Source organism: Diadema antillarum, unplaced genomic scaffold (assembly GCF_040938485.1).
Source record: "Diadema antillarum isolate AM-2024a unplaced genomic scaffold, OU_Dant_1.0 seq00000138_RagTag, whole genome shotgun sequence".
Lineage (NCBI taxonomy): Eukaryota > Metazoa > Echinodermata > Echinoidea > Diadematoida > Diadematidae > Diadema > Diadema antillarum.
The window spans coordinates 141,862-165,614 of NW_027271215.1; the positions used below are offsets into that span (position 1 = coordinate 141,862).

Below are 23,753 nucleotides of genomic sequence, written 5' to 3' on the forward strand. Positions count from 1 at the left end.
AACTTCTACAGCTGCCCCAATAGCCTCCGTAAGTGAAGTAGGATGAGCGTCATACACTCCGAATCGGATATCACAGTCCTGATTCACATCTATGAAATGGTCTCTAGCCAGAACATCTTGCAGCTCCACCTTTGCTGTAGGATACGTCCTCCTAGTAAGGCGCCGCACCGCTTGCCCTAGCTCTTGCAACGATTCATCTTTCCTCCTCCTCCTGTTTCTTAATTCTTCGTGATGCATCTCGGTTTGGTTTTCGGGTTGAAACCTAGCCTTTAGTGCTGCCTCCAATGACTTGAAATCATGCCTTTTCTCTGAATCAAGATCGCTCAAGACGGCTTGAGCATCTCCCCTCACACTGGCTGCTAGCTGCATTGATTTTGTCTAGGAACCCCATCCATTCAGTTCTGCAATAACATCAAACTGGACTGCAAAATCATCCCAAGCTGACGATCCATCATAAGTGGGAGCCTTAGCTGTGTTACTGCGTTTGGTTTTGGGAGCTTTGTTCTGCTTTAAGAGCCTGCCAAGCATTGTTGCCAAATCCTCATTTTCCTCCCTGTCAGATACATCTGTTTCCGATGAATCTCTGGCTTCATTACCCTCATCTTGCCTGCCTTGTGGTTGAAAAATAATTTCATCACTTTCCATGCCTGGGCTGCCAACTACATTCTCCATTATGGTAGTATGGGCTTCGTATCACTGGATCTTGGGATTTCAAAATGCTTTTCTCAACGTATTTCCCTGTATACTACAATTGCCTGTCTCAAAATCTTCCCCAATTCCCACCGCTGCCACCAATTTTTGTAGCGAAGCCGGGAGCGGTCTAAGAGCCTAAGGGACAAGAATAGTAATTCTTGTCCCTACGTGTATATGTGTACGATGTGTACTTCTTGGGAATAATGCATCAGCAGTACCTCAGCACCTTAGTCAGATAGCTCTCACTCTCCACGTCTATATACGTCCATTAGGAGTCACAAGGCGCATTAAAAAAAAGGCATATCACTCTACCATTCAACCGTACATCAACCCATTCAGCGGGGTCTAGTACGAAAGACTAGCAGTTGCAAGAAGGAGGCTGGCGTGGAAACATCAGGCCAAAATACGGTTCAGTGCAGCATGGGCTATATTCTGGTTTCTGCTGTTACAACCGTCGCTTTTCTTTCTGCAGTCACAGCCAATTTCTTTAGAAGTCTTAGACTTCTTTAACCCGTTAAGGACAGACTGACTTTGCTACAACACGCATTTCCCATAGACACCTGCCCGAGAACACTCGGGACTCATCCTCAGTGGGTTAGTATTTGGCTGATTTCCCCAATTCACAAAGAGTTAAAGATTGTGTGCAGACTTTTTACCAACGCATTTCATGAATAATGCACAAGTGGCTTCACATTGAATTATCCTATAAAGCCAAATATGCCATCATGGAAATACTACTTCCATAAGACAAAAGGAAAGGACAAAGGAAAACATGCATTGTTGGCCAGCCCCATAATATACCATTGATTTTTCAGCCAGAAATCAATCTCGATCCCGACTACGACACAAATCACAAGTATATCACTCTCACTGCCTCCGTCAGCACAATGCTCGTGGAACCATTCCTGTCAAGAAAATTACTGAATCCAGTCTTCAGTGATAGATTCTAGCTGTGCAATGCTCAGAGCAGAAAAGGCACCGATATTCTGGAGTAGTTGTAGTCTCTGCAGCATCTACCACCTTGTTAGCACCTTTTGACTGGCCCTTCCAACCTCTCATTCTCTTTCTTCCACCTTGGTCCTTGGTTAGTTGTCTTTTGATTTTGTTGACAGATTTGTAACCTTTTGTTTTCCAACTTTTCAAGGAGCTTGGCTTTGTATGGACTGCTCGTCAGTTCCTCTCCCTTTCCTGCGACACGTTTGCGTGTGTTATTGCATCATTCAACTCAAGGAGTTAGAAAGATATCTTCCATGGAAACGCCTGAACTGGATCCTGAAGGAACTGATGGAACACAAAGCCTGACAGTCAATGAACGCTAATCGTATGTCGTGATTGGTGTTCCATCATCAGCAGCATGTAACATTAATGACGATACATTTTGCGCTCTTAACATGAAGGGGGAATAACACTAATTGCAGTACAAATGTTAATTAGATATTAAATCCCAGTGAAAACATTGATTCTGTAGCGTGAAATAAGCAACCTGCAGTAATCATAGGACCAGTCACGGCGTATGAACACTAGTCTAGGCGTTTCTTGCAGCTTGCTCAAAGGTACATGGTGGTTGGCTTTTGTGCGCCTTCGTGCCCCAACGTTCATGGTGTTGTGTTATGGGGTAGGACTATGTGGCAGTTTCATAACACAAAAGTAAAGAGAGACGCAGAAATAAGGTTTGATTCGGAGACGGTACTAGAGGTACATCTTGCTGGCTTGAGGCTTTATTGGTACGGACCTCCCGGCCCTGGTTACGGTGGTGTACATGCGCGTACAATATAGTGCCATTGCCAAGGGCATACTATAACTGGTTACATTATACAACATCCCCCTCTCCTTAAAGAAAGTTACAGAGTGTACCTTTTATCACACCAAGTTTGTTTTCTATGCCAGTACCAATACTTTTGAAATTCGCTTTCAAACTAACAAACTGCAACGCTTTTGTCGTTTTCATATAACAGCTGAAACAGTATAGTGTATGCATGCTTCTCAAACTTCTCAAAACATTCCATTTAGGTTGCACACTTATGACAGTTACATAATACACATTTCAGCTAACTTCATTCATCTAGTGATTGCTAGTTGTATGCGTCGGTGTGTATGCAACCGAATGATGCAAAGGTACCTCTTTTGCTTGCTAGTTAACACAGAAACCTTCAACGTTAAACAATTCAGAGTTAATAATGAATTACAAGACTCTATTGACCAGAATTTGTCGTATAGTTAACAAAGGCTCTCTGATAGAGCTGTTCTGCAGTTAACAAAGATCAACAAAATTGATAAGTTGGGTGTCTGAAGACTGAAATGGATACTGTTTAACACATTGTGTTATCACAATTTCAACTCTTGTATTCTTATGTATATACAATTGTAAGTGTCCACATTAATCACTTCTCACATAAAAGAGTAGGACATTATAATAATCCATCAGTGTTGTTTATAACAGTACAACCTGGTATATCATAATGTAACAACAATGTTCAGGAGTCTACCCAGTCTTTGGGGCTATGCAATTATGTTGCATGACTCATTATCAAAATTTAGAACTTATATACATCATCTCCTCCCACATTACGCATTTGAAGATATCTCATCTATGCGTGTATGTACACTATGTGTCTCGATAACGCAGTGGCTTTCTGACCACTCTACCGGACCTAGTAACTGTGGTACCTGGCTCCAACTGCTGGTAACCAGTCCTTCCAGTTTTTAGGATTGGTTTGGGAGGGAGTTGTGTTGGAGTGTTCTGTGGTTCTGTTACATCTCCATCAGCGAAGCTCACACGTCTACGTACTGGAAGCATTGCTTCTGTGCTTTGTGGAGGGGTTTTGACGGAAGGAACTTCGCGAAGGTGGGAACGGTTCCTCCTGAGCCGTGTTCCATTGGGTGTCTCCACCTCATAGGAGTGTGGTTTCTTGCAGACTTTTGTCACCCGGGCAGGGATCCATGTTTGGTCCTGGGCATCTTGGAGTCTAACTCTCTGTCCCATGTGTAGTGCCGGAAGACTGGGTCCCGCCATCTTGTCATGGTCATCCTTCATTCGCTGCTGTCGTTTCACCAGATTGTCATAGATCTCATCTGAGTTACGATGACTGGAGACGTGGTGACTGGGAAGGGTAGTGCGTATCTGTCTTCCGAGCAGGAGTTCTGCTGGGGAGGGAAGATTGGATCCCAGTGGGGTTGCACGGTAGTGAAGAAGTGCAATCTGGATATCTTGACCAGTTTCCTTGCATTTCTTCATGAGGGATTTGATGGTCCTCACATTCCTTTCAGCCATCCCGTTCGACCGGGGGTATCTCGGCGATGAGGTTGTGTTCTTGATTCTTCACTTCTCGCACATGGTTTGAACGGTTGACCAGCATATTGGGGTCCATTGTCTGAAACAATCTGTGCTGGTACTCCAAAGAGGCTGAATGTTGCGCTGACTATATTTGCAACTGTCCTACTACTCGTGTTTGGGAGTTTGTGGACAAGGGGATACTTTGAATAGTAGTCTGTTATCAGCAGATTGTCTTCTCCTTCCAGGGTGAACAGATCAGTGGCTAATTTGGTCCACGGGGAAGGTGGGATCTCGTGTGGTTGAAGTGGTTCCTTCTTGTTCCTAGCTTGGTGGGCTTGGCATGCCTCACATGCTTTCACGAGTTTCTCAATGTCACTGTCTATTCCAGGCCAGTATACTGTCTCTCTTGCCAGCCTTCTCATTCTCTCTATCCCCATGTACCAACACAGCTCGCTGTCCACTGCCCCATAAGCTGGGGGGCTAGACAAGTACATGTAGGTCCCACTGGGGCTGACAGGTGCCACTGTCTGAAATTGAGGCTTATTGGAAGGTCACTCGTGGCTATGACTGGGACTGCTGCTGTTGAGTTACCGCTGAAGGGAGAGAACAAGCTCTGTCAATCTGACTTGACCAGTCAGGTGGGTCACTGAGACCCACTGGTCTAGATAGCAAGTCACAACAAGTAACACAAGTACCTCAGTAACTGAAATGAATGAAACACTGTAAGACCGTTTTCAAGAGCAAATTTACAGTTTACACTTTATTTCCATTTACTTATATTAAGTGCACTAGCATACGATGACATTTCAGCGAAACCTTGCTGGAAGTCTCACTTCATGCCTGCCTTGTGATCGATGATCGACTCGGATGGTCAAGGGCTTCTAGGTGCTTCCCAAGCTGAGCGTCCTCTCCTTAAGCGACGCAGGCCGGGCTGGCGTCGGCGCTGACACTGGTGCTTGTATCGGCTCTGGTGTTGCCGCAGTTGGACCTGGCATTGGCAGCGTTGTTGCACTAGCTTCTCGCCGGACGGGCTGGAGTTCATCCAGTGCAGCACAGGGTTCCTGTTAGATCCATATTATGAAAGGAGAGAAATCAGTCACCATGGTGTGATCATCAACGTAACTGCACGTAGTTTGTGTAATGCAAAAATAGTATACTGCGCCTATAATCAAATCTTCTTTAGAAGACTTATTTATTTGTGAATTGATTTTTTTTTTCTTTGTATGTGTGTGTGTGTGTGTGTATTGAAAATAAATTGTTGATGACATTATGTTTTGTGATGAGATTGTAAAGCACGTAGGGAACATTCATTTGTTATATTATATGCACTATAAAGATTTCATTATTATTATAGTCTACACAAGACAAAAGATTTAGCACAGTATATGTTAGCATATGAGCGAGATGGAAAGAAATGGCAACACAGGAAACATACATTACTATCTGGGGGGCGTTTCATCAACGAGTTCGTCGGAGTTTTCACCGACGAATTTGCTATCAGCCAATCAGACACAAGGATTTTATTAGCTTTTAACAGTTGTCAGTGTAAATCCTTGCGTCTGATTGGCTGATAGCAAATTCGTCGGCAAAAACCTCCGACGAACTCGTTGATGAAACGCCCCCCTGGTTAAAGATGTTTGAACGGATTTCATGCATAGGCCCTACTCTCGAAAACGGAATCAAGTGCACATATTTACAGTATTGCCATACACTGAAGAAATCTCCCATCAAAATTCTCCCGAAAGTACTTTGCGTGTAGTTCTCACCTTGGTTTCCTATGCTGCTTGGTGTTGTAGATGGCGTTTCTGATATCTCTGCGTACCTGGTCGTAGACCTCGTGACTCTTCTCTAGGCCGTTCCACTCCATAAGACTTGTGATCATCCCATGAAGGCATTGGTCTCTAAGGCTGGTGAGATTTGAACTCCCGAGGACGTCGTGTATCAGCCTCTGAAAGAACAAGGAGTATGAAAAGAGCATAGAAATGGAATTCATTTACAGTACCAAAAGAGACATGTTAAAGACGCAATGATTGAGGCCAATCACATGTGGAAAGAGGGGGAAGAAATACTCTGATCATTAATGAATGTGAAGAAGAAAAGTATGGCTTGCAATTCAGCAACAACTTAACATCACACAATGTCGACAACGAGTAGCCAAACAATTTGATTATGAAGTGGTACGTAAATGCTTCATACCTTGTACGCCTTTCTCTCCACAGACATCTTGCAGTGATGTTGATGGGGTGTCAGTACACCCCTCCCTCCATCTCTAGTGGCTGGCTGGTGCGGGGTGGATATACCATTCATGGATCAGGGTCTCCACCGCCTCCACAAATCCGTAATACAACGCCATCGTACAGTGAGAGTAAACGTTGACGAGGGTTGATAAGAGCGATGATTAAGCAGGAATGCAGAAAATGATGATTATGGTGGATTCACCAGCTCTTAAAGAACAAGTTCCCGAAACATTTCGACGACGAACACTGGGAACCAGCCGTATGATTATCATTGGCTGACGCTGTAATTACTGCTAATCTCTGCGTTTCTGTTGCTCTGTGATGCTATTGGTAATTTACGAACAAGTCGCAACAGGAACAGTTGTTAATTCTCATTGGCTGATGCCTTAATCTCCGACAAACTCTTTGCATTCCTTTGCTCATTTCTTTTCTCGCCATTTTTTCTTTGTTGTGTGTGTGTGCGTGTGGGGGGGGGGGGTCGTTCTCTTTCAATTGTATCACGCACAGAGCGAAGATGTCACCACTGTCTGCTTTGCCGCACTAATAACAACAAAAAAAGCACGTAAGATGTAAACACTTGTATGCTTATTCACACCTATGAACACGAGGAAAAAAAAGAGAGAGAGTTGCAAAATCAGTAGATGTACTCATTTTCTGAGCCTGCAATCTGTTCAAGTCTCAAGTGAGCAGAGTGGTTTGCACTTGTTGGCTTTGTTTCCTAATGTGAAGTGGTACCAGCATAGGTCTGGGAGAAGGCTCTGCAGTGGGGGAACTGTCATTGCTGAGTTGATTTGTCCCTTTGTTGCAGTCCCCAGACAGCCGACGAAACCTGGGACTATGACAACGAGCACAATGGCGACTGTGCTCACGGAGTTGTCCTTGCAGGGAGCGCACCAAATCAAATTGGCGATGGCCGATTCAAACATGGAAACAATACTAGTGTCAGTAGGGGTAGGTGGTGGGGCATGCACACTTTGCACCGCAGGAATGGGCGGGCACGTCCAAGATGTGGTCTGCAGATTCAGCTAGCTGCTCATTTTTTAGAGTAGTGCTAGCAGTCCACAGAATGAGTTGCCTATTGGAAGGCAAAGGCTGGATGAAAAGCTGCTTTAAAATGCTGGTTTCCAATTTGCGCTCACCAAGCAGCTGTTGCATTTTGTGCAGTAACTGCGAGGGTTTGCGATCCCCTAGCTCCTTTTTGGTAGGGAGGAGCTGGAAGCGCCGCTGCTCTGCATGATTCCGACATCCTGCGGAGGAGTTGCTCCTTTAAATCATTATACAGGTTATCCACGGGGGGGGGGGGGGGGGGGGGGGGGGGGGGGGTTAATTAAGGAGCAAATCGCGGACTTCGTGGGCGACTTCTGGCTGCAAAGTCTTCAAATTTTTGTTCAAAGAAAACAAATAATGCACCCCAAACACACGCAGACACAAACATATTAGTGTATTTAGTGTTTTACACAGTTCCACCATGATCCAATCATCTTACAACATGCAGGCAATAAAGAGTCTCGACAAAGCACATGATTTACAAATTAACACTGTCTGGTGTGAGTTCTAAGGTACCATGTGACAGTAAGGCATTCTGATAATTTAGAGGTAGAAGCTCCAGCATGAAGGGCCATGTACATTGTATATTGACTTCTTTGCAGCCAGCAAGACATCATCACTGTATGTTGTGCTATAGCATTTCAGGCTTCTGTTCTGCATACTTTGTTTGTGTGTGAGAAGAGGACTCGTAGTTCTCGTGCTCATATTGCCACGATGTTTCGTCTTGATCTTATCTACCATCAAGAAGACCCTCTCTGCATTGCTATTGCTGTGAAATGTCACCCAAACACACTTCATCGCTTGTGAGAGCAGGGAATAGGCCTACTTTCTCTGTTTTCTTGACAGTTCCATCATCTGCCCAATTACGTGCCACTTCTGGTTGATTATTGTTTTTTTATTTTATTTATTTTATTTATTTACTCTCCACTCATGGGATGGATTGCCCTGGTCAGCTAAAAGCTGGTTTTCACAGGGGTCCAACCAAAATACAAAACATGCCATCAGTACAAACAACAAATCAATCAATAATATACAACTGAAATTACATAAAAAAGCCAGAATGGCATAAGCTATACAATTTAACTAAGGAAAAAAAAAACTACATACTAAGAAATTAGAAACCATATAATATAATCAACATCAAAAATCGAGGAATAGGGGTGGGGGATGGGTGAGAAAAATTGTTCTTGTACAAACTCAACTAATAATCTACTGATTTCGTTGACTCATTATCCTGCAAAAATATGTATGTCGGGGCTGTGATTTACGTAGCGTTTGAATGCTTCAATTGATACAATTGTTGAAGAGGGATAATGAAGCTCATTCCAAAGTTTGGCCCCTCGATAAGATAGGGACCGTTTACCATAGTTGGTCTTCGGTTGAATGAGTTTCAATTTGGACGGGCCGGACCTTGTGCTATAAGCAGTCTGTCGAAAACAAAACATTTGATTTAAATAGGGAGGGTATAATTCATGTAATGAACGGTACATTGTACATGCTAGTTGTTTAGCCCATCTCACATGTAGCCGATCTAATTTCAATGTATCATATAAATTATCAGAAGGATGCATATAATCAACATTCATAACAATACGAAGTGATCTATTTTGTAGTATTTGTAATTGCGAAAGGTAAGATTTGGAGGCATTTGCCCAAACCGGACTACAATAATCAAAGTGACATTGCAAAACTGATTTATAGAATAACAAGGCAGTGTCATTACTAATATACGGCCGCAATCTCTTGAGAAGATACATACATTTAATAACCTTTTTCTTAACATGATCGACCTGATTATGCCATAAAAGGTTTTGGTCAATAACAACCCCTAAATACTTACAAGCTTCAACCTTTCTAATTTCACTGTCATCTATATAAACATGGCAATCATTAAAAAGGTTATTAACTCTTTGTAGCCTTTGGCGTGAACCAATAAACATCACTTCACATTTCTTTGGATTCACCATAAGCTTATTATCTTTTAACCAATTTGACAAACTCAACAAATCTTCATTCAATTTTCTTGTAATGTCCCTTGGATCTTTGGATGAGGTGAATAAACAAGTATCGTCAGCGTATAAAGCTAGATCACAACAGTGTGCATTATTCGGCATATCATTAACAAAAATAGAGAAAAGTAGGGGGCCCAATAAAGAACCCTGGGGTACTCCGCATACTATATCTTCTTCATCAGAAATGTAGCCATTTACAGAAGTGAATTGTTTCCTACCAACAAAATAATTCTTAAACCACTCCAAAGTTATTTCACTGAAACCATACATTTCTAATTTTTCTAATAATGTTTTATGATCTACCGTATCGAATGCCTTTTTTAGATCAATCATTACCACCCCAACTATATTACCATTATCAATTGCAATCAACCATTTATCACAAACATTTAGAAGGGCACTCTGAGTCGAATACATTGGCCTAAAACCCGAGTGACAATCAGATAAAATGTTGTTCTCCGTTACATAATGAAATAATTGCTTATAAACAATCTTCTCCATTATCTTAGCTAGGATAGGAATGACAGAAATCGGACGATAATTCTCCATGCATGTCTTATCACCTCCTTTAAAAATTGGGGTTACACGTGCACATTTCCATTGACTGGGAATCATACCCGTACGTAAAGATTGATTAATGATGTGTGTTACTGGAGGGGAAATAATAAGAGCTACATGTCTAAGGAGCTTGGCTGGGAGATTATCCGGTCCAGTTGCTTTATTCAGCGGCAACGTCTTAATTATATTTTCAATCTCATCCACTGTAACATCATTAAAAACAAATTGAGCCTTATAAGAACTGGGGGATTCAGTGTGACGCCTCTTTACATTACCATCAAAATTATCACGCAAAACATTACCAATTGTTACGAAATATTCATTAAAGGCATTTGACACCTCTTGACCATGAATGTAATTATCATTCACCTTGATAGAAGAAGCACCGCTGTCAGCTTTCTTTTCAGGCGCTAAGTAGCGAAGAGTTTTCCATACCTTTTTAATATCTCCTACGGCAGATTCAATATTAGTGGAAATGAAATTACGTTTTGCTTGACGAATATGGCTTGTAACTATATTTCGAGCTTTTTTATATTTTTCCCAATCATCTATGCTTTTAGATTTTTTGGCTTTATATTTCAAACGATCTCTTTTGCGAATTAATTGTAATATGTCGATTGTCATCCAGGGAGATTCTTTTTGTTTAATTCGTGTATTCCTGAGTGGGGCGTGTTTATCAACAATTGGCATTATTAATGAGAAGAAAAGCTGAACAAGCTGCTTCTGGATCTTCAATTTGATAAAGTGAATCAAAATCAATATCTTTCATATCCTTCCTAAAGACCTCCTCATCGAATCTCTTTAAACTTCTACCTTTTTTGTATTTATGACTTACATTATCACTGCAACTTAGCTTTCCTAAGACACAATATATCATGTAATGATCACTCATCGATACTTCGACCACTCCGCTTTTGCTTATCTTTGATTTACTATTACCAAATATCAAATCAACTGTTGTCGACGAGTTGCTTGTGATTCGAGTATAATCATTATCACACTGTCACATCTTTGATGCAGTCATCTGTTGTTACAACTATTTGATACAAATTGAACTCTTCCTTGAGTTAATCCATCTTGTCAGCTGGTATTAAGTTGAATCTAGAGGTAAAATATTCCACTACAGTGAACTTCGTTGTGCATCTCTGAGAAATGTCTAGCACCTCTGCATTCACAAGGACCTCCTCATTGAAAGGATAGTTGTGAATCATGAACTGAAGACTCTTTCCACTTTTCTTTGCAGACAGATGCATGAGATGGCAAGAACAACCAAAAATACACACATTGGGATTTTCCTTGTGAATATGCTTCCACTTCCTTAAGCTTGCCCAACATCACTGATGTATTGTCAGTTTCAATACTTACACAATCTTTCCAAGATATGCCTCAGTTTTTCAGTTCACTGTCGATTACTCTGAAAATATTCTCGCCCGTAGAACTTTCAGAACATTCCCTGAGTGACAGAAGTTCACACACTACCTGCTGCCAACATTCTCATCAAATGATCTTGGTAGAACAGGAAAGAGTTTGACTGCATCTTGGTCTGTGCTACCTTTGGTAGCGATGCTGTAAGGGTGATTTTTCACCTTTCTTGTCAGACTTTTATCATCATTGTCGCTGAACAATGCAGAACATGTCTTTGCAATTTTTTAGTCTGGGAACATATTACAAAACAGTTGTCCAACATGATCAGATGAATTTAATTTAGAGCCATGTTGTGCTCTACTTAAAAAAAAAAAAAAAAAAAATGGCAAAACATACCTCTGCACTAATAATGAAAGTGTCTTCCTCTTCACCGAAGAACGATGTCATTTTCTATGATATTGTAAACGCATTCACTTCAGCCTTCTCATTGTCTTGATGCTTTTCCTTCGATATGGATGTAAGATGTGCTAGATTACATTTGGAAATTCAGTAATTTTGAAAAAACCTTACCACAATCATTAAGATTTATTACCGACCATGAACACATGACATAAAATCGCCATATTGATTAAATTACTTTCCATCCACTCGGCTGAAGAAACCCGGAAGTGCAAGGAGACCAAAAGTTGCGCTGAAGGCTTTTTTTTTTTTTGCTTGTAAGCTCATGAAACCTGGAAGTGCCCCCCCCCCTCCCCCTCCCCCCCCCCCCCCCCCCCCCACTTTTGAAAATGCTCTGCTGGCCCTGCTTTGTCCCTTGGGTTTGTATCTTCATGAAAAATTATGCTGCATATTACCGCATATCATAATCATATATGTTAAAGGCATACTGGTCACAAGTTTTTTATTTCTAGAGATGTGCCCCCAGCATTTTCGAATTGATCACATTGTTATCTCCCCTGCACTTATATATACAATATATTTACATGTGCCTGAAATAAATGTCATTGAACTGAACTGAACTGAATAGCATCACTTACTGATCTTTAAATGCTTTAATGACCCTTATCTTAGATATTGCTTATGTTGACTTTTGATTATTTGACCTGCCTAAGCTTGAGTGCAAAACGTTGTTTTCTTACTTATCACATACAACTCCAAAAGTGACATTATGCATCATCACTGTGGACCTGAAAGACAAAGGGCTGACAAATTGAAATGATATTGATCTTGGGACTGACGTGTGCAAGCCTAAGGCCTCATGAATGTGGATATTATATGTTTAAGATGTTGCTTCTCGGATATGAGAACTGCCCGTAGATTTGATACCTGTAGCATCTAATATCTGTAAACAGAGGGTTAAACTATAAACATACGTCTTAACCCATGTCCACCAGAGGAGCAAGTAAAATAACTAGCTTTCAAGATTTTGTTTGTGTTGTTTTTCCTTCTAAAAACTAAATTCTTTGCCTTCTGTGAGTCATAAGCCAAAGATCAAACCATATCAGAAATATTGCAAACCTTGATTGGATGTGCTTACAAAAGTTGTTGGATTGCAAGTGGCAAATATGAGTCTTGTTGTTGAAATAAAGCATGCAAACACTGATTTGTTGTAAATGTAAAAACAGTGAAAATAAAATGTTTAAAATGTAGAATTCTATGTCTTTCTTTCATTGTGATTAGCATATCTGTGTAAGTCTTGCCAGAGACTCAAGGCCTCACACCTTCAGTCCTAGAATTTTGATATCTAATACTGGATGACAATCCTTCCAATCATTCTGAATTTATAAGAGGGAAAAAATAAATTATGACACTCCTAGCTCTTGTTTTGACAGGAGTGTTGTATTTTTCTTACTAGTTTTACTACACATTCAACTCCCATGGGAACTGCTCTTTCTTTCTTTTGTTGAGCCAATAATCCCTATCAGTCAGAAAGAATGGAAGGTATGGGATGATGAAGAAATGTGTGTGTGTGTGTGTGTGTGTGTGTCTTTTTCATTTGTAATATTGACAATGTGGAATTTATGTTGTCACTAATGAAGTTTGTATTAACTTGCAGTTAACTACATGTAATTTGTATATTATTGGTCATATGAAAAAGAAAGAAAAAAAAAAGATTGACAAAAACCAAAGTAAAAGTGCGTGCAATTTCAAATGTGTTAGTAGGCCCTCCTGTTCTCTGTTGCATGTTCAGTTTCTCCTCAAGGGGCTAAAGATCTTCTGTGAAAGTCACATGTAGGCCTGCAGCTGATATCTTGTTTTTTGTTTTTAATGAGAAGAAATAAACAATGAGTTTAGAATACACATCAAAACTGCAAAGAATGTGAACAAATTCACAGACATAATTGGTCAAAAATACACAGGAATAGAACTACATTGTAAAAACAATAAAATTGTTGGAACATTCAGAAAACACAGAAATTATTTTTACTTTTATGTTGCAGGATGAAAATGCATGGGGAAAACAGCAAGTTGAAATACTGAGTGATTCTGAGATTGAAAGAAACCAGTTAAAGAAATCGAAGATCCTTTTTTTTTTTTTGTCTAAGAGTATTTCATATCTCTATGTTATTGTGTGCTCAGTAGCCTTGGTATGTTTGCAGGTGAATTTGAATTGAATTTGAATTTATTCATTTAATTTCCAATTTTACATTTACATTGCATTGTTGTTTACATATTGACACAATATTACAGTAATATATCAGCATGAATTGACATGATATAGGGTACTTTATATACAAGCAGAAATGGGGTGACCCAATTAACTGAAAGCATAGCTTGTCAAATTTGTAGGTCAGCATGACGAGTAATAAACATAATTATGTACAGAGTAATTGAGAATATAACATATATACAGACTCCTGAAACATATTTACATAACTTGTACATATTTACATCTTAGAGGTAGTAAACATGAATGAGAAAGAGAGGGAGAGAAGGAGAGAAATAGAGGAAATAAAGTGAGAATCGAAGGGGGGAGAGAGGGGGAAGAAAAAGAAAGAAAGAAAGAGACAAAATAAACAGTAGAATTAAAATGAATAGGAATTCCACATGAATAATATACCATGTAAAAATTGATATAAGATAACCTTTAAGGGTAAAACAAGTGTATGTGAAGGTGTATGTGAAGCACCTTCTTTTCTCCTATTACTAGTAATTGGACAGTTGTCGGTAATTTCCGAAAAGCAATAACTCGCAGAAGTCAGTTGACACTTGTTCGGCGGTTGGTTGCGTCAAACTCGAGGGTTACAAACTTAGCATATATCACTGATTTCTTTGGTTCGGACGTGCACGTGCTGACAAAATCCATGGACAGGCCAATCAAATAGCCGTATTACCGGCATTTTCCAAATAAGGAAGGTGACCTTCGGTCAGGGTCCACATGTAGGACAAGATTGAACAGCGTGCGTCCGTACGTGCGTAGGGTAGGAAAGGTGACGCATACAATTTATTCATAGTTTATTCAACATCCGGGCGTCTTGCATTTTAACGTACAGCTGTCGCGCGAATACCGACTGCACAGTGCTTCAAACGGACAACATGAATTTCGTACCACATGTACATTAATGAACTTTTTTTTTTTTTTTTGAGGGGGGGGGGGGGGGGGGGGGGGGTGGGGGGGGAGGGGGGACCGCCACCGGGAGTGAGTAAAATTGGGTTTCACTCTGTCTCTTGGATAGCAAATATCAACAGTCCAATTACAGAAATTTGACTGCTGAAATAATACACAAATTTGATGAAAACATAACACATTACTAACAAATTGAAAACTTTTTTTTGAGTGGTTTTCTGATATTTCAAGTGATATTTGAGTGATATTTGAGTGGTAATTCAAGTGATATTTGAGTGGTTTTCTGATATTTGTGTGTGGTACCTGTATAATTTAAGTTTTGAACACTGTTTGTCCGTCCTTGCTATAAAAATTGAGCCTAATGATAATACCATGACGGTATTGCTAATGACCTTGCTTTCTTGTACAAATCATGGACATGGCGAGTGAAAGTCAAACCCGGAAGGTGAGCTCACCTTACCGGTACAACAGTAGTCCGGAGTCATGGTGTACTCGTTTACGGTACGGAAAATATAACTCGCCGCTTCCTTCGTGGGTATGGCCGCGTCATGACCCCAAACGTCACACATTTCGTAGCAGGACGCGTACGCCCACCATCAAAATGACACACTTTCAGCGTGTTTCTACAGAGAATCCGATAGACCTAGCATTTGCAAGCGCGTAATCAAACAGTGCGCTAACGCGGAACCGGGTTGTTTCTACAGAAAGCGCATAATCGGATTGAATCCGATTCTCCACCTGAATGCAGGTGTGACCGGATGTCTGGAAAGTTGGCTGGTGCATTGTGGGCCTGGTTCAAGGTCAAGCATCTACTGATGATGCGGATGCGATCACCGATTGAACGAAACTGAGCACAGGGCCTGCCTAGCTAGCCTAGCCCTGGGCCGGCCGGCCCGGCCTAGTGTGGGTACAAGTTACGACCGGCTGCTGGACGAATTTGTTTTCATCTAACTTAACGTTAGGGCTCCTACTCTAACGTTAGCTCCAACGTTTATATGGATTAGAAACTAGTTTTGTTTTCTACCAATTCTTTGGTTCGTCAATTTTTCACGGATCTTAAGGTTGGATTTTTATAACTGGATTAGCCTATCACATGTGACGAGACAACAGCAGTTCACAGAGACACAGCTTCTGTCGCGTCTGACTGAGTTCTGTAAGTTCTATCATCAATTTAACTAGTTTCTAGAGTAGAAGTAGAACCTCCTACTCAACTGTTGGGATAGGCCCAACGTTAGGCATATTTCTAGTCTAACATTTAACGCTAAAAAGTTAAGATAAAAAAAATTATTAGATTAGGGCCTAGCAGTTACACGTTACTTTTATTAGGCGTAAAGAGTCGTTGGGCCTACTGCGACTGGATACTAGCGTTAGTCTATCTTACTACTAGTATACGCACTAGTTACAAGTTAGCTCTAATGTTAGACTATTCATGTTAGTGATTTCCACATTTCTACTTGTCATTAGGCCTAACGTTAGATTCTAACGTTACTAAGTACTATGAATATAGGCCTAGTACTTTTACTAACGTTCTTAAAGGGGCCCTGAAATCCAATTTTATTTGAAAACATCACTTTTGGGAATATAATTATAAGGGTAGTTCTAAGAAACATTCCATATTATAGGCTCTATTTTGATTAGATTGATTAGAAATGTCTTAAAGTCAATCTAGAACTAGTTTGGAAGGTGTTTTTTTTTATAGTTTTGTTAAATATTTCAGTAGACGTACTTTTCTACTGCATTACATAGATCTAGATCTACTGATGTCTTTACCAATGACTGACAGATGAGGAATAATATTGATTAGAAATGTCTTAAAGTAGATCTAACGTTAGAACTCGTAACGTGTTAGTTTGGAAGGTGGTTTTTTTTTTGTGGGCGTTCCCAAGTAACGGCTAGAGTCTAACGTTAATCTGGACAATAAAAAGAAAAAGTCGTTAAAAATAAATAGAATGTTTCTATTACTAACGTTAATCGTGTTAGATATCCGTTTCACCACAAAAGTGGTATTGAGAACTTGAGGGTATTTTAAATCAACACAAATCAACATGCATTTGAATTTCAGGGCCCCTTTAAATTAGGCCCTAGACCTAGAGAACCACTCTAACTTAACAAGTTAAAACGTTCAGTATAACGTTTGTCTAACTGTCAGAGTCTTAAACACAAACGGCCTAACGTTACAACTAAAAGGATCGACTGTGTGTCATTGGATTTATAAGTAACGTTAGAACAAAGGCCTATTAAACGTGAGGGCTAACGTTGACTGTTTGTGTTAACTGTGTTAACTGCTGCTAGACCTCTTTCTTCGGGCAGGTAGGATTTAATTCGGGTAGAAACTCGGGTTTATGGAACATTAAAGAACTGTTAGTTATATTCCAAGTCAACGTTAGACTTTAGAACAGAAGCAGCTGTTGTTAGGATGCCTAACAAAACACTTAACGGTTAACGTTAGATAGCGTCAATTCTATTAAACGTACGGTAAAGTTTGTTTAATAGGTAGGCACCTTGCCTCTAAAATCTAACGTTAACTAGGTCTAGACATATTCTAACGTTACACCCCAAGTGGACTCACTTTTTCCACTTTTGGATTGACAAAATGTGCTTCAATTATAATATTTCGATACTCAGTAAATGAATGTTTGAATTTCCTTTCATTTTCGGACTAACGAAACGTCGTATTTTTATAGGCCCTACCAAGATCAATATTTCTATTTGATTCTTTGTCGGATTAACAAACTAGACCCTAGTAACGAACCTTTAGAATAACGACAAAAAGTTCGTAAAACAAACCCGAACACTAGTTTGCTAATGCTAGACTTTAGAGTTTGTCTTTTCCGAACTAAAAAGTATTAGGCCTAGAGAATATCTAGTTTTAATAGACCCCTACTAGATTCTATGTGCATCTCACACGTATTGTTAGCGCTAGTTAGTATAAGTATTGTCAATTAGAATGTAACAAGTTAGTCGTACTCGTAGAACTATAGGTTCTAGTAGCTCGAATCTAACGTTAAAAAGTATTAGGCCTAACTATATGAGAACGGTTACTATTAATACTAGATCTAGTGTTCTGTTAGTTGCCTTGGTTTTAAAATTAGGTCCTACAGCGCAACTGTGTAAAAATAACACCCCTGCCCCTGTTCGTGTGTATTTTCTTTATGTTAAAATTCAGAGTATTTTCTTTACAAGTTTGTCAAATCTGAGGCAAATTGTGACTAGTAACGTTAGAACCTGATACTCGGACGTTTTGGAGACACCCAACTACAGTAAAAGTGGATAATTCAACGTTCGATAGATGCAACATGCATGCACATAAAAGTCATGGCCACATTACCGTACACATGTCTGTCAAACTGGTGATTGTCTTCCGGGTCAGTATCGGATTATTGAACCTGGCGTGTTTCTACAGCGCTGACACTGGAAACTGCCCCGGAAAGAACTACCTCATTAGACGGTTAAGTTAAGCGGAATCGGTATCGGAATCTGCATCGGAAAGAAACCGTTACTGGTGTGTTTCTACAGCCCCCTCTATCGGATACAATCCGATAGACCCGGAATTTGGGGTTCTGTAGAAACACGCTGATACAGTAACACCACATGGAGAGCACGTAGTACTGCGCGCACGCAAAGGAAAGGTTATGAAGCACACTATGCATAGACTTACATTACATCAGCTAGATTACAGAATAGGAAACTTACGTGTGTGTGCGATCAGTTTAGTCTTGTGCGTACGCCGCCATTATTACTCATACACCGAATTCTGTATCGTCCATCACTACCATTTGATCAGAAGTCGAAACTCCTGAGTTGAACAGTGCGGTTGAAACTTTTTAGTTTTAGATTCTAAAGGTAAGATTTTATGTCTTGTGTTTGACAGTATTATTGAAAGTACTGCGATTGTCATTTAGATCACAGAAATTGGGAAAATTTTCCATCGAATTTTAGTTACATCAGCGTGCTTTCAGTCGGTAGCCGGCTACGTCCGCAGGGCGACCTGACAGTCGACACTGACTGACGCATTTATGCCTTCATTGATTTCACGATCACACAAAACTGTCAAAATGTCTCAGCTTGCGGTGCAAATCATATTGTAATTTAATCATACAATTCCCGGCCTGTACACCTATACTTACCTGTTTATGCCTTTAAAAAGGCATAAACAGTAACACTAGCTTAACAGAGTGTAGACGGACAGTGAGTGTAATTGTTAAAGGACAAGTTCACCTTCATAAACATAAGGATTGAGAGAATGTAGCAATATTAGTAGAACACATCATTGAAAGTTTGAGGAAAATCGGACAATCCGTTCAAAAGTTACGAATTTTTGAAGTTTTTGTGCAGTAACCGCTGGATGAGAAGACTACTGCAGTGTGTGAATAACTTAGATGTCACATGCGTACAACAATATAAGGAAAATATAAAGAGAATTTCACAAAATTTCATCTTTTGAAAAAAGTACACATTCCCCCTACTCGTTACCGACAAATGTTATGTGTAATATTATTCCCCCTGCCTTTCGAAAGAGGCAAGTCAAGTGCTCTTTTATTACGCGAAAAAAGTGAAAATATGTTGAATTTTCTTTACATTTTCTTTATACTGTTGTACGCATATGACTCACAGGCTGTAGTAGTCTCCTCATCCAGCGGTTCCAACACAAAAATTTTAAAAATTCATAACTTTTGCATCGATTGTCCAATTTTCCTCAAACTTTCACTGATGTGCTCTACTAATATTGTTGCATTCTCTCAATCCTTATGTTTATGAAGGTGAACTTGTCCTTTAAAGAGGTAGAGTCAGAGAGATAGATTCACAGTCAGTGAGTAGAAGTGGCCTGAGCTGACCTGATCATACGTGTCAAGAGTCGGACATCGCCTTTTGATTGTCGCCACTACGATAAAGGCACTAAATGTGTCATTGTCTGTATGATAGGTGATGTGCAATATGTGTGGGTCAAGGTCAAGTGTGCCGCAACTATGGCCTACATTATGTACCACCAGTTTGGGTACTGTAAAAGTGGATATTTTCGCACAACTATTTTTTTTTTTTTGCGCTTGGCCAGGCGAGAAGACTGAAGAGTTTCGTGTGTTTTTCATTCCTCGGAATCAATACATTGTGCACAGGAATGTACATATATGGCAAGGAAAAATATTTGCGTGCTTTTATTTTCGCGTTGATTTCTGGCTGCGCGAAATACATGAAAATTTCAACACCGCAAAAATTTCCACTTAGTTTTACGGTACAGCTGAACCTCTCGTATCCGGACAAGTCGGGACCGAGGCTCATCCGGATAAGGGATTTGGCCGGATACGGGAGACTCAATGCTTTATACATGTACATATACATACACATGTACTGATGTAGCCCATTGTAGTACCACATGTAGTAATGTGTATACTGCCACCTTTTCATTGTTACACTCAGTAACAGACCCCAAAATAGAGGACTGTGTTTGCAAGAATGAAATCATTTTCTTTTATAGATTCTTGGGATGATTTACCTAAATAATTATTAAGAAATGTATCAAGTATGTAATCCATGTGTGTTTGTGTAGGAGTTCTCAAGGAGTTGGGAATCCCCCTTTCCTCCCGTAATTATTTTTTTAAAAAAATCACTGCGAGATTGCGTCCGTATAATAGAGAGATCCGGATAAAGGGAGGCCGGATAAGAGAGGTTCAACTGTATTTGGACCAGACAGGGAGGTGCAGGCTACTGTTTGAGGACAAGAAACAAAAATCTCTCCTTTGTAACGCCAAACGTTGCGGTGCTGAGCTCTGTGCTGCCGAGAAGTTATGTGTTCTACAGTCAGATCTATCACTGGTGTTGCTTTCCTTTGCTTTGACTTTGAGTTGACAAAATACAACACTTCAAATGTTTTTAGACCCTCCTAGCTCAAAAGCAGCTACATGTAGCAGCCTATGGATCAAGTTCTGTTTTTTTAAATGCATCATTCCTAAAATGCAACTTACCAAACCAGCAATGCAGCTTCAATTTGCTGCCCCTTCAACATTTTTGGAAACATGAATTTTGTAATAACAGTGTGTAAAGAATGCAGGACACTTACAGAAAATTTGTAAAAGTTGCACTTCTTTAAGTTAACTCTCAACATGTGGAATCAAAATCTTCTACATTGATTCACCAATTTCACCAATTACTATTAAATTCAAAAGCTTAACATTCAAGTGCTAAACCTGCCAAACAATATTATCTTTAAGATCTATGCACAATGAAAGTGTTGTACTGAACTTGTAGTAATACTACTGTACGAGCTGAAATTTTCGCGAATTTCGCGAATCGCCTTTGAACCGCGAAAATAACACGCGAAAATAACAACACGTAAATAGTTACGTTCAGTTAGACCGTCGCAACCGCGAAATTAACAACACCCGCAAATGTCCTCCAAGTAGCAATTCGCGAAAATATCCGTACGCGAAAATTTCAGCTCGTACAGTATATAGATCTGGTCTATAGTAGATAGAAGATTAGAATAATGTTAACCTTTTTATGAGATACGATGTACTAGTAGTAGTACCTGTATGATGTACTCCTTTTTCAGCCCAGGGGTATTTACAAAATTCTTTTAAACAAGCTCTACCACAAAGTTACACACAAGATTTCAACATTTCCTGTGGAATACACCATAGAATTGTTCAAATCACAAACCTCTTCTTTGGTCTCTATTTCTAAACTCTGTGGAAGAGCGGCTTGGAGCATTGAACATCAAAGCCAGTGAGATGCTGAGCTTTCAATTGTCATAATATTATATAGTACTATAGAACCTACTCACAAATTTGCACAGAGTACAATTAGATTCCACTCCTCTAACACGTCCCTGTTTGGACTTCAAACACTTCGAGTCTATGTACACTATGTGTAACCAGATGTGGTCTACATTGTACACATGTGTGTAAAATCCTTCTGTAGTACTTTGCAAGCAACCTGTTTTTATTAGTGTTTCTGTTGTCGTCATGGTCATGTAGTTATTATAAAATTCTTTGTAGAATAAGCGGTCCACAGTTGTGACTTTTTTTTTGTTGGGAAAATGCTTGATATCTTAATATTTTAGGCTGTTAATTTATTGCATAATGCTTTATGTGGTAGGATATTTTGTGATACAACTGACCTACACATTGCACATCAAAAGTGATAGCTTTAAAAAATTTTTAATCACTGCTCCCAATGGTTAACAATACCTTTCAGAATGTGTTCCCTCAGTCCTCTAACTGATAAGAATATTTTGGTGGTAAGTTAACACCACTTCTAATTTTCTGATCTCCTTTGTTTCCCCCTGTACTCTGGTTCTTGCCAACATGTGCTTCTCCAGTGATACTAGATACCTCATCCTGTCACAATGGGCAAAACAGTAGAGCCAAACTTCGGAGACCCAGACAAGGGTGCAAAGATCTTCAAAGTGAAGTGCACACAGTGTCATCAGATTGACAACAGCGGGAAGCATAAGCAGGGCCCAAACCTCATGGGGCTTTGGGGCAGGAAAACGGGCCAGGCTGAGGGGTTCAAGTACACGGATGCCAACAAGAACAAAGGTGAGGCCAGCTGAAATTTTTTCTCTCTCTTTTTCAGAGAGCATTGTATCATGAGCGTGTAGTGTGTTGTCATATTTTTTCTTTTTGGGGGTGGGGAGGGATGGACACAGAGAAGTCTCAGTGCATGGAAACCCTGTTGACTCCTACAGTAACATTAAATGGGAAAATATTCTGGAAGTACAGCATGTGTATTCACCTTATGGGCAGGATTAACATAAAGAGAAAGTGACGTTACCTGTCCAACGGATGGATAAGTGCATTATACATGCGACCAGGAACGGCAATTTTCTTTGTCTTACATTGGAAATTGTGCCATAGCCAAACAAATTTTAGGGATCTGAATTAATATTTTGTTTGGACAAAATGTTATTATATGCGTGTTTGTTTCAATGAGAGCACACTGTAATTGTGTACTGATTTTTCTGTGCAGTTGATAAAACATGTAGGATGTGTCCTGTGAAGTGATCTGGAAGATGAATATATCTTGACCATTATTGTTTTTGTATTTTTTTTTTCTCTATCTCTCTGTTTTCCCCTACAGGTATCACATGGGGCTTGGACACGTTATGGATCTATCTGGAAAATCCCAAGGCATACATCCCTGGAACGAAGATGGTGTTCGCTGGCCTGAAGAAGCCCAAAGAGCGTGCAGACCTCATCGCATATTTAAAGGAGAAGACGACGGGGAATTATACCAAGGACAATTAATGACACGCTACTTAGTTGGTTTGGAAAGACCTCAAGCATTTCATGGAATAACTGTATTAATATATTTATACAAAGTTTTTATTGGATACCTAAATGTGTGTACATGTGACCATGTTATTAAGACTTGCCGTGACTGCTGGCAAGTCTATTTCATTGTATGCACAGTACTTGTGTCCAATTAGAGTATATTATACAGTTACGATTCAAAAATTGTATGCCATTTGCAGTGCATTGAGACAGGCCAAGTTGTTGGTTTGGTATTGAATTGAATCATGCTGGCCCCTAATATGCGATCATTTTACTAATACTTAGGGCGCGAGATTGTTTTCTTTATTCATGTATTTATTTGTTATTTATTCATTTATTCATTTATTGTGTATGTTTTTGACATTTTCCTATATGTTTTTCTTCCAGAGTTGTATACTGCTGGGACTAAGTAGGAATTGTCTTATTCAAAATTTAAAAACTTCAGAATTGAAGAACACATACTTGTTCTGTATAGCAAGTTACATGTTTGATGTGATTTATGCGTGTGATGTCTTAGAAGCCATGTCTAGGCCAGTTTTTAAAGTATATCTTGGTGGATAAAAATTGATATCTGCATTGGCTTCATTTCTGCTCAGTGTTCAGGAACAAGAAGGCATGAAGAATGATAGTTTATTCATGTTCATGTCATTGTGTTTTACATAATTGCAATAGCGGTGCATGTAGCTGCATAATTTTCAGGAGCTCAGGTAGGAATGCACATTTTTGTTT

The 23,753-nt window shown here is 39.8% G+C and overlaps 1 protein-coding gene across 1 annotated transcript; it reads left to right on the top strand.

Annotated features, from left to right (window-relative positions):
- The first annotated feature begins 18,514 nt into the window (after positions 1–18,514).
- LOC139727641 (cytochrome c-like) lies at positions 18,515–23,078 on the top strand. Its single transcript, XM_071638621.1, has 3 exons — positions 18,515–18,597; positions 22,070–22,289; positions 22,831–23,078. Exons 2-3 carry the CDS (start codon positions 22,097–22,099, stop codon positions 22,995–22,997), a joined length of 360 nt encoding a protein of 119 aa, XP_071494722.1. The 5' UTR covers positions 18,515–18,597; positions 22,070–22,096; the 3' UTR covers positions 22,998–23,078.
- The last annotated feature ends 675 nt before the right edge of the window (positions 23,079–23,753 follow it).

Bases quoted from the DNA above. Each gene is read 5' to 3' on its own strand.
- LOC139727641 (XM_071638621.1), top strand. From the start codon at position 22,097: ATGGGCAAAACAGTAGAGCCAAACTTCGGAGACCCAGACAAGGGTGCA. The intron at 22,290-22,830 runs GTGAGGCCAGCT...TTTCCCCTACAG, and splicing joins GGATGCCAACAAGAACAAAG to GTATCACATGGGGCTTGGAC.